The sequence below is a fragment of the Mangifera indica genome, chromosome 14 (genome assembly GCF_011075055.1).
Source record: "Mangifera indica cultivar Alphonso chromosome 14, CATAS_Mindica_2.1, whole genome shotgun sequence".
Taxonomy (NCBI): domain Eukaryota; kingdom Viridiplantae; phylum Streptophyta; class Magnoliopsida; order Sapindales; family Anacardiaceae; genus Mangifera; species Mangifera indica.
Window position 1 is genome coordinate 120,084 of NC_058150.1, and position 13,644 is coordinate 133,727.

At 36.6% G+C, this 13,644-nt stretch overlaps 2 protein-coding genes across 2 annotated transcripts; one reads left to right on the forward strand and one right to left on the reverse strand.

Moving 5' to 3' along the window:
- Window positions 1-1,074: 1,074 nt before the first annotated feature.
- On the reverse strand, window positions 1,075-6,097 carry LOC123196776 (crooked neck-like protein 1). The gene is made up of 8 exons (XM_044610897.1): window positions 5,918-6,097; window positions 4,613-5,793; window positions 4,450-4,515; window positions 3,323-3,467; window positions 3,020-3,238; window positions 2,379-2,598; window positions 2,064-2,262; window positions 1,075-1,374 (listed from the first exon to the last, which is right to left on the reverse strand). The coding sequence occupies exons 2-8, from the start codon at window positions 5,764-5,766 to the stop codon at window positions 1,260-1,262; spliced, it is 2,118 nt and encodes a 705-aa protein (XP_044466832.1). The 5' UTR covers window positions 5,767-5,793; window positions 5,918-6,097; the 3' UTR covers window positions 1,075-1,259.
- Window positions 6,098-6,344: 247 nt separating this feature from the next.
- LOC123196777 (actin-interacting protein 1-2) lies at window positions 6,345-10,151 on the forward strand. Its single transcript, XM_044610899.1, has 6 exons — window positions 6,345-6,787; window positions 7,041-7,202; window positions 7,412-7,598; window positions 8,161-8,583; window positions 8,848-9,255; window positions 9,348-10,151. The coding sequence occupies exons 1-6, from the start codon at window positions 6,393-6,395 to the stop codon at window positions 9,603-9,605; spliced, it is 1,833 nt and encodes a 610-aa protein (XP_044466834.1). The 5' UTR covers window positions 6,345-6,392; the 3' UTR covers window positions 9,606-10,151.
- Window positions 10,152-13,644: the final 3,493 nt, after the last annotated feature.

Below are 13,644 nucleotides of genomic sequence, written 5' to 3' on the forward strand. Positions count from 1 at the left end.
TTTGGACTAGATCATGTTAGATGAAATCCAATAGTAACAAAGGAAAGGTTGTAATCAAGAGGTGGATAGGTTGAAGAGATGCTGTAGAATTGGAGGGAGTGGTGAGAGAAATGTCAATGTATTATTTGAAATCCAGGACAGACCCACTGCAAATGACCATCCCTATCAAGGATCCAAATTGGAACAGATTCGTGTCCATCTTTATTATAGCACGCCGCACCTCTTTTTGGACCAACTTATTACAAGTTGAACATTTTCAGACCCACGCCCACACCTTCAATAATTGCATTCCTTAACATTTCAATCCAAGACAAAAGCAGTCATTGACAATTTTAGGGTTTCTTCTTGTTCTTTTGGATGGATATTACAACAAGGTGATAATACACTGGATTAATTGTAGGACTATTGAGCCAGTGGTCAACACATGTGGTGAGGTCATTTTACAAGGGCCCCACCCTTCAGTGTGATAAGATTTCATCTGTAAACATGATCCATTTAACCCATTAACCCATGAATAAGATATTATTTATTAGCCTCTTAATCTTTCACACTTTTATTTTAGAATTTTATAATCCACAACATATCTTACCAATTTCAAAAGTTAAAACTCAAATAATATTTAACTAATTTTACTCATACTTTATTGATAGAGAAAAACTCAAACAAGAGAAAGATTACCCTATTAAACTTAAATTCGATTTGAGTTTGACAACTTTTAAACATTATTACCCAAGACCCACATTATTGACAACTTTTTTTTCTTCTTTAATGGCTTTTTCTTTTTAACCATTTTTCTTGTTCTTCTTTGATTGGTGCAAACGAACTCAAATTCACCATTTTAAGTATTAACTAAATTCAAACTAACTCTTGCTGGACTGGACCAAGCTGGAATGCAACTCTACCCACCTCATTTGTCTTACCTTAACTTAATATGGAAAATATATAATCTGATCCTCCCCATTATTCAGAAATAATATAATGACTAGACACACAAAGAATCTCAACCCTCATCGTTTTAATTATTCAAAACCAGTTCCTCATTGCCAAGACCCATAAAATTCACGAGCTTGCATATAGACTTGTAAACGGAATAGGAAATTTAATTACCTCGTTGCTACGTTCCTACAAAAATCTAAAAGAAACTGAGCTTGGGCTCCAATTTCTGAAAATTGAATTAGTACCGGTGGGCAAGGAGAAGCCACACAATAAATTTACATAACAAACAACAAACACATCACCACAAAATCAAAATTCTTCTACTAATCATCATCGGAAGCAATCTTCTGTTTCTTCCATCTGTATGCAGCCTCCAATATCTTCAGATTTGTGGTCTGTGATTCCTCAGGGAACAGGTAGTCGATGTACTCTTCATACCTGTTCATCCAAATTTTTTGCGTTAGTTATTGAGGACAATAATCAAAAGCTTATAATTCAACAAGAACACACAGAAATCTTAAAATCTGTGAGGAAATAAACAAGAGATCAGGGAACTTTAAAAGTCTCAGTGGCCATGTCGAAGTATACATGTATGCTTATCAGTCCTCTTTAGATCCAGCTCATGGCAAATTGGCTAACCAATAACCCACAAACCTAATATTTAGGATTCAACAGAATGTAGAAAATAAATTATGCAGAACAATCACAATGGTTGTGTGTATAACCCTTGTTGATTCTGAACTTCGTTCACGAAGGAACCGGACGGGGGGCATCCACCGAAGATGGCAGCGGGAAAGACGGGAGCCTCATTTTTGCCCCCCCTCCCTTTGATTGTTTAGTCTCTCCGCTCAGAAGGCGAACTGATTGAAAGCTTGATTCTTTTTGAATAGTGAGGAGCGTTTTCTCCCGAGGGCGGTCAATCTTAGTATTAGAGTATTAAAACTTTCAGAAAGAAGGTTTGGGTTCAAGTCTTCACCACCCTTATGAAACTTTGATTTGAATTACTTTCCCCAAAAAAAAAAAAAACAATTACAATGGTTGCACAGGATTCAACCGATTTGCAAATCCTAAATACCACAACAATTTCAGTATCTAGTACAAATGTATAGAGTGGAAAGTTTACATACCCAGCTGACAACCCATCATCAATGACAATTGGCCTTCTCTTCTTAAGTTTCTTTGGTAGCTTAGACTGGACTAAACTAACATCACCAAGCTCACCAAAGCTACTCTCCATGTTCAACCACTCTTCTAACAACATAGCCCTTTCTTCCTTTAATTCGGGAGCTGATGTTCTAAAATAGTTAAGTGCTTTTTCAAAGACTCCTGATGCAGACAAAGGCAGATGTCAGACTATTACTCAACTTGGGAGAGATTTTAGAACAGCCATATTAACAGAAAGATAAACAAGGTAAGCATGCTCAGAAATAAGAATGTCTTACTCCTTGCATTCTGAACGCATTGCTTCTTTTGTTCAAGGAAATCTCCCCTGCCATCATCTTCTGCCAACTCTGACCTTGCACCATCCTCCGTCACAGCAGAGGCCTCAAACTTTGCATAACTAATCCACACCTTCAAATGTTTTGTGCGATCCAAGAGTCTCTCATAAAGATCTCTCGTTCTGTCAAACTCAGCTTCTGATATCTCAAAGTCGATATATGCCTGTAATCAAACAGAACACATGTTATTATAATCTTTTTTGTACACGATTCTCTTAACTGCACATGTCTGAACCTCATAGTGAATATTTCATCTTCTGACATGACAGGAATATACAAAAATCATTGTATTAATTGATCTACTAGTCAAAGATTACTGTTCTAATCTGACTATCTATGTACTACAATTAACCAATATTTAAGTTGAATTCTGATGCTATACAGACCTATAATAGCACAACTTGCAGATCACATGTCTGTAGGGCCAATATATCTTAACACCATTAAAAATGACTACACAGGACAGATGAAGATAAGATAGAAATATACTTAACTTCTGTCCAGCCAATATTGATTGTGTTTAGGAGTCTAATAAAATAAAAGTGCACACATATGTATAAACACATCGATGGATAGAGAGGCACCTTCCACAACAACTCAGGCGTATCCAAAGCTGGCTGGGCAATTGCAAGCTCAAAAATAGCCCTAGCTCGCTCTGTTTCATCCAAAGACCGCTCTAGTTCTGCAAATTTGCTCCAAGCATAGCAGTTCTCCGGTGACCATTCCAAGTACTTTTCGTAAAGCTTTCGGCATCGGTCCATATTACCAAGCTGCAACTCTATTTCAATGTATTTTTTAAATATCTGCATTCAGAAAATAAATCAGTGAATAAACGTCAAGTTTATGAGCTCAAATTCATCCAAAGTTTGACGTCAACCAAATATTACCTTATCCTTAGGAGCTTGTCCAATTGCATTTCCTAAAATTTTTCTGGCACCACTGAGATTTAATTGCCGTATTTCAAACTGGGCAGCCAAGAGCCAGATTTTTGCAAATGAGAACTTCTTATGAGGAATTAGCTTCAGGCACTCGCTGTAAAAAGTTAGAATTAAATGTCAAATTCCTTCTTCAGTCCATGAACAAAAAGAAGATTGCAATTCAAACAGCACAGAGAAATACAACTTAATTTAGACTAAGAATTTGTTGCTACTACTTCTACAAGATACATACTTTAGAAAGAAGCATATGTTAACACATCCAAATAATAGCACACAGTCAAAGGCATGCAAATTTAAAAAAAAATAGGTTGGATGCTTCATTGGGGCTGAGATGTCAATTTGAAGGATTTAAGTAAAGTTTAAATTCTTCCACAATGCAGATCGGCAGTAAACTTTCTAAGATCCAAACAACTAGATGAAACTTGAAAAGACTAAGAAATTATTAGGATACACATCACTCAGTTTCTAAAAAACATTCCTGTATACATTTTTTCAAAGAAATTTTAGGACAAAAAGACATTGGATAAACTTCCTTCACAGCATAAAAGTGTTGGGGACTCAAATAAAAAGAAAGAGAGTCTCACATCTAATAAAATTGAATAAAATGAGTGGTATATAAGTGTATGAATTGGACCTTAACATAAGTCAATTGATTTTGTGTAATATAGGTTTCGATCTCCACATTTATAAACCCAATTATATTTCGATATAGTATTAGAGCACAAGTCAAACGACGGATCTAACAGCCTAAAGTGTTCCTCGATACAAGTGACAATACATCCAACCAAAAATCGGTTGAGCCAAACGGCAGATCTAATAGTCTATGATGGTTGCATTTGAGTAGGGGTGTTAGAGACTCAAATAAAAAGAAAGAGAGTCTCACATCTAATAAAATTGAGTAAAGTGAGTAATACATAAGTATATGGATTGGAGTTTAACACAAGTCATTGGTTTTATGTAATATATGTTTCGATCTCCACACTTATAGATCTAATATATATATATATATATATCCCGAGAAAAAGCAATGAAAGAAATACAAACAAAAGAAGCTAGAAGAAGTTGACTACACTCACCTATACACATCTCGTGTCTGTTCCATATCTTCCGCATCCAACTCTTCGTACAATGCATAATTAATCCTAAAATTAAAAGGAAAAAAGATTAACCACAATCACAATAGAATAATAAAGTTGAACAGAATAAAAACAAGAACAGTAAGCCAACTAGAAAAATTACCACAGGTATATGTATCTTTGCCAGTATCTCTTCTCCTCAGCTGGTGGCACATTAGCAATGGAACGCTCATAAACCTCCCTAATCCTATCCTTATTTCCTACGCTCTCTTCTAATCTAATGTAGTCAAACCATGTGTCATAATTCATTGGATTCTTTCTCACTTCATCCTCATATTGAAACCTCCTCTTTCCCACAATAGCATCCTCAATCCCTTCCTTATCACCATACTGTTTCTCAAAGGCCACAAACTTTCTATATAAGTCTTCAGCCCTGCCCTTTGGTATATGATCCAATGCAAACTTATAAATGCATCTAGCACGCTCTGTCTCCTTACATCTCTCCTCAAACTCTGCAAATGCAACAAACAACACCTCAGCCTCTTCGTCATCCGCCAATTTCTCCACTGCACGTTCATAAACATTCCTTGCACGATCAACTTCTCCATTTTTCATCTCAAACTTGGCATAACGTATCCACGCTGTAACTTTTGGGTGGCACTGAACAAACCGCTCAAAAATCAGCCTAGCACGGTCAACTTCATTATATCGCAGCTCAAATTTGATATATGAAAACCATCCTTGCTGATCAGGCATCCAGTTCATCCACCTTTCAAAAATCTGCCTAGCTCCGGCGACATTCCCAAGCATTTCTTCCATGTGAATATATTTATACCATAGTTGATCCACACGTGGTAGCAATGTGACTGCACGGTCCCAAACATTCCGTGCCCGGTTGATGAATTTGTTCTTCATTTCTACCTCAGCATACTTCAACCAAAGAGTGTGGTTCCGGTAATCAACTTCCAATGCACGTTCCCACACGCTTCGAGCACGCTCAAAATCTTTCTGAGACTCCTCCCATTGGGCATACTTAATCCACACACTAATATTCCATCTCACTCTACGAATTAAATCCTCAAATTCCTTCCGCTTGCGAAGACGATACTCAGCAAGCTCAGTAGAGTCAGTGATTTTCTGTTTAGGTGGCCGGATTTCAGCCTCTTGACGTTCCCGAGCTTCACGTAAAATTTGTTCAGCAGTGATTTGTATTGGAGCTGGCGTTTTGTTCTTGACTCGAGTCGGACGCGGGAGTTTCACCTCCGTGTCCTTGCGCGTGAGGTATCCCAGAGAAGGATCCGCATCTTTAGATGCCATGGCGGATAAATTTCCAGCTGAAAGTACCTGAGCAGAACACAACGATTATGTTTAAGCAAAGTTAGAAAACGGCATTTGTTAGGGTTTAGCGACGGCGAAAAAATAGAAATTCAAAGCAATTTAATGATAAAAATTGCTCTGTAATGTTTACCCTTTAGGGCTTTTTCGAGAGAGAGAGCAGCGAGAATCCAACAGCGTCTTCACTCTCCGATGGACGGTGGCTGAGAGTTTGGCGTTTTCCCTTTTGCCTTTCGGCCCTGTAATACAAAAACCCAACGAAGCCGAGCCGACTAAATAATCGGATTTAATGGATTTGGTTTGGGGGTTGTCCCTGGGGTGAAATAATATTTGGGTTTTTTACGTAAAGATAAAAACATAAAAGGACTCTGTTGACTTGATTAAAATAATGGATATTGGACATTTTTACTATCTTTTAGTCAACTTACCCAATGGTAGCATTACACGTACTTCACTTATCCTAAAATCCCGCCCACTGAATTCGTGCTTACAACTCAAAAAGTCCCGCCATAAAACGGCGCCGTTTTCGAACTCCTTATTCTTTTTTTTACACCAGATCCACTGTTTCCCCCACTCTCCCTTTCAAGGCTGTGTCTGAAAGCTCCGAAATGCCTCCACAGCTAGCTGAAACCTACGTGTGCGTGCCATCCACGGAGCGTGGCCGAGGAATTTTGATCTCTGGTCACCCAAAATCCGATTCTATTCTCTACACTAATGGGAGATCAGTAATTATTCTCGATCTGCATAATCCCTTGCAAGTCTCGATCTACGGTGAGCATGCGTATCCGGTCACCGTGGCGCGGTTCTCGCCGAACGGAGAGTGGATCGCGTCCGCCGATACGTCGGGCACCGTGCGGATCTGGGGAGCCCGTGATGAGCATGTGTTGAAGAAGGAGTTTCGTGTTTTGTCGGGCCGGATCGACGACCTCCAGTGGTCTCCCGATGGGTTAAGGATCGTTGCTTGTGGCGATGGGAAGGGGAAATCGCTTGTTCGCGCTTTCATGTGAGTTCTGTGAACATAGTTCACTTGTGTATTCAAAAGTCATAAACTTGCTTTGTAATTTCATGATAAATTATAATTCAACTTTGCTTATATGTTTGATAGCTATAAACTTGCTTTGTAATTTCATGATAGAGGATAATTTTACTTGTATATTTGAAAGTCCTGATAGCTCCTTCGTGCTTTCACGTTGTTTATATTAATGATTGAAATCTGCTTTATTGTTGTATTCTTTTATGAACGTAATGTGGAACAGGTGGGATTCTGGCACTAATGTTGGAGAATTTGATGGCCATTCAAAACGTGTTCTTAGTTGTGCTTTCAAGCCAACAAGACCATTTCGCATCGCAACATGTGGAGAAGATTTTTTGGTGAATTTCTATGAAGGACCACCATTTAAATTCAAATTATCTCACAGGTAAACCCCTTTTGGGAAATTTGATAGATTAGCATGAATGTGCAAATTGGTAGAGTTCTGTGTTTGAATTTCTCCATATCTTCCCTTGATAGTAACCGGAAAGGAATAAGACCGACATGGCAACTGTTGCAGCAATTTTTGAGCTCTCTACTATCCTTCTTCTTCATATTACTGCATCCTCTGAAGTTTTGGTTTTTCTTTTTTCGCAGGGATCATTCAAATTTTGTCAATTGTGTTAGGTTTTCTCCTGATGGCAGCAAGTTCATTAGTGTAAGCTCTGACAAAAAGGGTATAATATTTGATGGAAAGATTGGGGGTAAGATTGGAGAGTTGTCCTCTGAAGATGGTCATAAAGGCAGCATTTATGCTGTCAGCTGGAGTCCTGATGGTAAACGGGTTAGCATCGAAATATACATTCTACTTTCTTAATGTGCCAGAGACCTTAGTCAGACTAAATTTTGACTGTTTAAAATTTGCAAATAAGGATACAAAAGACTATGTTGTAAGGTGAGATCTTATATGCATGTAGAATATCTCATCATGCCATTTCGTTTTCTTCAGAAAAGTACTAACAAGTAGATGAAAATGGAACACTAAGCTGATCACTCTTTTTTTTTTCCTTTTGTGTGTTTTCTTCTTATGGTATTATGCGGTGTTTTATGCTGTTTGTATCTATACATTGAATTTAGTGAAATAGAGCTTGTGTCAGAAGTAAATGCTTCTCCTAATAAGGAAGATTTAAAAAAGATGTTTGTTAGGTTGACATAATAAATATGTTAAAATGGCTCAAATCGTCAAAGTTATCTTTCTCAATTTCAGAGATGGGAATTATCATCTGCACAAATAAAAGATAATTTCATTTGCCTTCCTCTTACTTGCAGTATTATTGGTATTTGTAACTCCTTTGAAAATATGATTGGGAATTGTACTTACATTCACTGGTAAATTTTCTTTGTAGGTGCTGACAGTGTCTGCTGACAAGTCAGCAAAAGTCTGGGAGATCTCTGATGATAATCATGGGAAGGTAAAGAAAACATTGACTCCTCCTGGCTGTGGTGGAGTGGATGCCATGCTTGTTGGATGCCTTTGGCAGAATGATTATCTTGTCACTGTTTCTCTTGGTGGCACAATCAGTATATTTTCAGCAAGTGATCTAGAGAAGAGCTCACAGCAATTATCTGGACACATGAAAAGTGCTACTTCATTGGCTGTGCTCAACAGTGACCCAAAAGTTATATTGTCTAGCAGCTATGATGGTTTAATTGTTAAATGGATTCTAGGAGTTGGATATAGTGGAAAGTTGCAGAGGAAAGAGAATTCTCAAATCAAATGTCTAACTGCTGTTGAAGACGAGATTGTTACATCTGGGTTTGACAACAAGGTGATTAACAAGTTTTTAGATCCTGTTTGGAGCTTTAATATGTGACTGTTTCATATTTTTTGATATGTCAATTGAAAGCACTAGGAATAAGATTCTCAGATATGTCTAGTAGCAATATAGGGCAGCTTTATTAATGATTTTTTAAAGCAGAATTCTTAATAAATTTTGTTATGTTCATCTAATTCTTCAATTTCAATACAAAAGAAATCCTGTGGGGTCTTCAATCTCTAATGCTTTCCTGTGCTTCAATTTCCTATAACCCAGATATGGAGAGTTTCTCTACAAGGGGATCAGTGTGGAGATGCAAATTCCATTGATATTGGCAGTCAGCCAAAAGACTTAAGCCTTGCCCATCTCTCACCTGAACTTGCTTTGGTCATGACTGATTCCGGAGTTGTTATGCTTCGTGGTGCAAAAGTAGTGTCAACCATTAACCTTGGTTTTGATGTGACAGCTTCTGCCATTGCACCTGATGGAAGTGAGGTCATTATAGGTGCACAAGATGGTAAACTGCGCATATACTCAATTAAAGGAGATACGCTTATAGAGGAGGCTGTCCTTGAGAAACACCGGGGAGCTGTTAGTGTCATACGTTACTCTCCTGATCTTTCAATGTTTGCTTCAGGTGATCTAAATCGAGAAGCCATAGTCTGGGATCGTATCTCTCTAGAGGTATACCATTTCTTGTAGAGAAAAGTAAAATTCTTTTTATACTAGCTGGATAATGAAATTTGATATTTGTTATTACAAATGGCCTCTTACAGTTGAAGCTTAAGAACATGTTATACCACACTGCACGCATCAACTGTCTTGCTTGGTCTCCTGATAACAATATGGTTGCTACTGGATCTCTTGATACCTGTGTTATAATATATGAAGTCGACAAGCCAGCATCCAGTCGTATGACTATAAAGGGTGCTCATTTAGGTGGGGTTTATGGTTTAGCTTTCACTGATGACCACACTTTGGTTAGTTCTGGTGAAGACGCTTGTATCCGTGTTTGGAAGGTGACCCCACAATAAGGATGATTTCTGTATGTAGGTGATACTGTGGTCAAGATTTAGACTTTTGGTTAATCCAAGTTGATTTTTTGGCTTTGGTTTGTTTGAATTTGGCTTGTCATGGTGTGGAAGGAACAAAAGGAAACTAATACTACAAGGAACTGAACATCATACTAGCACTTTTGCAACTATCTGGGTTATAATCCAAATGGCTATTTTCACTGAACAGTTCAATTCACCGACAGGCTAGACTTTGGCCCTTTTGCAGGGTGGGGTTTTCTTGTTGATATCCCTGAATGCTAGACGTTTATTCAGTGTTTACAAATGTTCTAATTGCATTAGTATTTTTGGCACTCTCATCTACAACCATTTTTGTGAAAGAAGAAAGTTCAAACCTGACTATAGCTGCCGATGCATGGTTCAGGGCAAAGAAAGGATTCTGGTTCTGTATGCTTTTCCCCAATTTAGTTCCTTGGAAGAAGGTATGTTGTAATCTTTGAAAATGTACCAGAATTTGCAGGTTTTTCATGTATCAACAAAAGGTGTGTAGCTTTTGTGAGTTGAAAATCGTTGATTGATTTCCTGTCTATCTTATGCTAGAAACGTTAAACTCACATGCACGGAATCAAGAACTTCTTAGCCGTTCATTTTGTAGGTGGGCCGAAAGGGCCCAGGCACAAGATATGGGCCTCTTATGTCTCACATCAAGAAGTGAAAAATGGCCCAATCATCTCTTAGGATCTCTCTATTTTCACCTTTTTTAAACTTATCTTTTTCGCTTTTCAATTTTATGTTAGACTATTTATAGAAAGCAAAATGGTCTAACATTTAGACATTTCCAATTGTGCTTTCACATTATAATTTTCCAATATTGGGTTTAGGGTTTCCAATTGAGCTGATATTTCTGGATTTGAGCCAATTTCAAGTTCAATTCTGATTGAAATCGGCCCTAGTTTGAATGGTTCGGTGGGTCTATCTTTCTATCAATTAGAATTAACAAATTTTAATTCTGAATTCGTGTCAGAAATTCTTCCTTTGAAGCTGTTCTGATCTGTTCATTAAAATAATATACTTAGATAATTTAGTACAGGCACTCAGGTATGCGCATACATTTCATGTACATTAAAAACAAAATAAATAAAAAACTTAGTAGATCACTTTTTCGGCCACATGACTGTTTCCCAACAAAAGTTTGATGCGAATCAAATTTTTTATCTCTTAACTATTGAAAATCTAAATTTTCTCTTATAAACTGTTAAAATTAACAAAAATAGTTAAGTTCAGTATAAAATTATTATTTAACTAATAATATATTAAAAATAATAAAATATTATCTATTACTCTCAAAGGTTTAAAAAATTAATAATATATTTTTTAAATTAAACTTTGAGAAATTACATTTTCCAAAATTAATAATAATTTTGCACTTCCTTTTCAAGGAGCATCTTCCTTCATAGAGTTATGAAACATTAGGTTAATTAATTTTCAAAAACATTATACTTTAAATTTAAAGAAAGTATAAGTTAAGAACATCATTAACAGAGAGCAGCAATAATAGGAGAACACAATTATTTTTTATTTAAAAAAAAAAAGCGAAATTGTTAGCGGAAGAAGTATTTGAAGGTAAATAAAACTCTTTACAAAATTGGGTATCAAGCAAGTTTTTCAATTATAAGAAAGCATATTTTATATGTTTCAAATATGGGATGTTGGACCATTGTGTTATCGCATGATAAAAGTCATTGTTTATTGCTCACATATTTAGATTCGATTTGAGAAATTGAAGCTTGAATCTATGATTGACTCAAATGAGTCAAAATTTCAATTTCATAATTTGGTTTGAGTTTAAGAGCATCTCAACAATTTTACAATGGAACCTTTATTCTCAATTGGTTCTTTTCCTTCTTTGGCAATTATTGTTCACATTCTTTAATGATTTGATGTCTTCTCCGATATAATTGTTTATCTTTCGAATGAACATGGGCTTGGAATGGGAAGGGAATGGGCTTAGAATAGAAATGGAAATGGGCTTGGAATTGGAATGGTAATGGGCTGGAATGGAAATTAGAATGGGCTTGGAATGAGAATGGGAATGGCAATAGGCTTGAAATGGGAGTGGGATTGGGCTAGAATGAGAATTGGAATAGGCTTGGCCTTGAAATGTGAGTGGGATTGGAATGGAAATTGTAATGGGCTTGGTAGGAGAATAGGAATAGCTCGGAATGAGAAATAGGAATAGGCTTGGAATGGGAATGAGCTTAGAATAGGAAATAGGAAAAGGCTTGGGAAGGATTACAATGGGCTTGGAATGAATGACTTGAAATGGGAATAGAATTAGGCTTGGACTTAGAATGGGAATGAGCTTGGGCTGAAAATGGGCTGGAATGGAAGGCTAGAATAGAGGGCTCAAATAATAGACATCAAATGTGCAAACCACACCCACAATCACAATGTATTGAAATCCCCAATGCAAGACAAACAAAATTCACAGGACTGCAATTTATATTGTTTGATCTTTTTCCAACACCAATACGAGGATTTTGAACAAACCCTATAATACTGCTTCTCTTTTTTAAGAGTATTATTTTTAACTTATACTCAATTTAAATTTAAAGAATAATTTGTTTGAAAATTAATTAAATATAAGAGCATGATAACATTTACATTTGCACGAATAATTTGATGTTTTTACTGTAGAAACATGTATATGGTCTCTATCTAAGCATATATATATTGAGTATGCAAGATAGAAATCAAAATTAAATTGCGGAATATTAAACACTAACCTCCAGCCATTGCTTGACGATTTAATGCAGTATAATCCTCTGGAAATTGCTTGCAAGTTTCGTCTTCCAGGTGATCTCTTTTTCCACATAGAATGGTGTATGTTTTTCTCTTAGGAAAAAGCTCACACAGGAACCCTATTTATAGCCTTAAATCAACATTCTACCATCAGGAATGCAACTCAACGTGTAGAGTTATGACATGGGAGTTACAAACCATAATGCATGGAAGTTACAGACTATTAAACCATGAAGCAGTTACCATTAAGCCATGAAGAAGTAACTACATGAAGCAATTACCATTAAGCCATGAAGAAAAAACTGACATTCTCCCACTTGGTCTGTAACCCATCAATCCACATGCTGAAGTAAAGAAATAAAATACATGAATCATGACGATAAGTCCTCTAAGAACGAGTATTATCTTCCATGTATCGCGATGTATTCATTCCTCTATAACTTAATGAATAAACCTTATGTTTATTCTGGGTCCAAATTTGATTATTTTCTCAACCAAAATGTGCACATAAAATGAGAAAACTTAATCAATTGAAAAACTGAATAATTTTATTATAGAAAATGTATATACATCAAATCACATGATAAAACCAACTTCCATCACAATTACAACATGAGACCAACTCTCATTCGCTCTACATGATCCTTAAAACCTTTTGGTGGCATGCCTTTTGTCAAATGATCGGCAATCATCAATTCAGTGCTGACGTGTTCAATGACCACTTTATTTTCTTTTACACGTTCTTTAATGGCTAAATACTTTATGTCGATATGTTTACTTCGACTACTACTTTTATTATTTTTAGCCAAGAAAACAGCAGCTGAATTGTCACAATAAATTTTTATCGGCTTAGAAATGGAATCCACAATCCTAAGCCCAGATATGAAACTCTTCAACCATACACCATGTGATGTAGCCTCAAAACAACAAATGAACTCAACCTCCATGATAGATGTAGCAATCAATGACTGCTTGGCACTTGTCCAAGATATGGCTCCGCCGACAAACAAGAAAATATATCCAGATGTTCATTTTCTTGAATCAACACAGCTAGCAAAATCCAAATCGGAGTAACCAACTACCTCTAAATTATCAGTCCGTTTATATATAAGCATGTATTCTTTGGTCCCTTAAAGGTACTGCATCACTTTCTTAGCAGCTCTCCAGTGGTTTATACCTGGGTTACTCTGATATCTTTCTAATATCCCAACAGCAAATGCAATATCAGGTCTTGTGCAAACCTGAGCATACATAAGAC

What these genes read in the sequence shown, in the direction of transcription:
- LOC123196776 (XM_044610897.1), bottom strand. Translation starts at nt 5,766, where the DNA reads ATGGCATCTAAAGATGCGGATCCTTCTCTGGGATACCTCACGCGCAAG. An exon ending in CGCCTGAGTTGTTGTGGAAG is followed by an intron (nt 2,599 to 3,019) that starts GTGCCTCTCTAT and finishes GTTTGATTACAG; the next exon opens with GCATATATCGACTTTGAGAT. An exon ending in GATGATGGGTTGTCAGCTGG is followed by an intron (nt 1,375 to 2,063) that starts GTATGTAAACTT and finishes TTGGATGAACAG; the next exon opens with GTATGAAGAGTACATCGACT.
- LOC123196777 (XM_044610899.1), top strand. Translation starts at nt 6,393, where the DNA reads ATGCCTCCACAGCTAGCTGAAACCTACGTGTGCGTGCCATCCACGGAG. An exon ending in TCGCTTGTTCGCGCTTTCAT is followed by an intron (nt 6,788 to 7,040) that starts GTGAGTTCTGTG and finishes AATGTGGAACAG; the next exon opens with GTGGGATTCTGGCACTAATG. An exon ending in AAATTCAAATTATCTCACAG is followed by an intron (nt 7,203 to 7,411) that starts GTAAACCCCTTT and finishes CTTTTTTCGCAG; the next exon opens with GGATCATTCAAATTTTGTCA.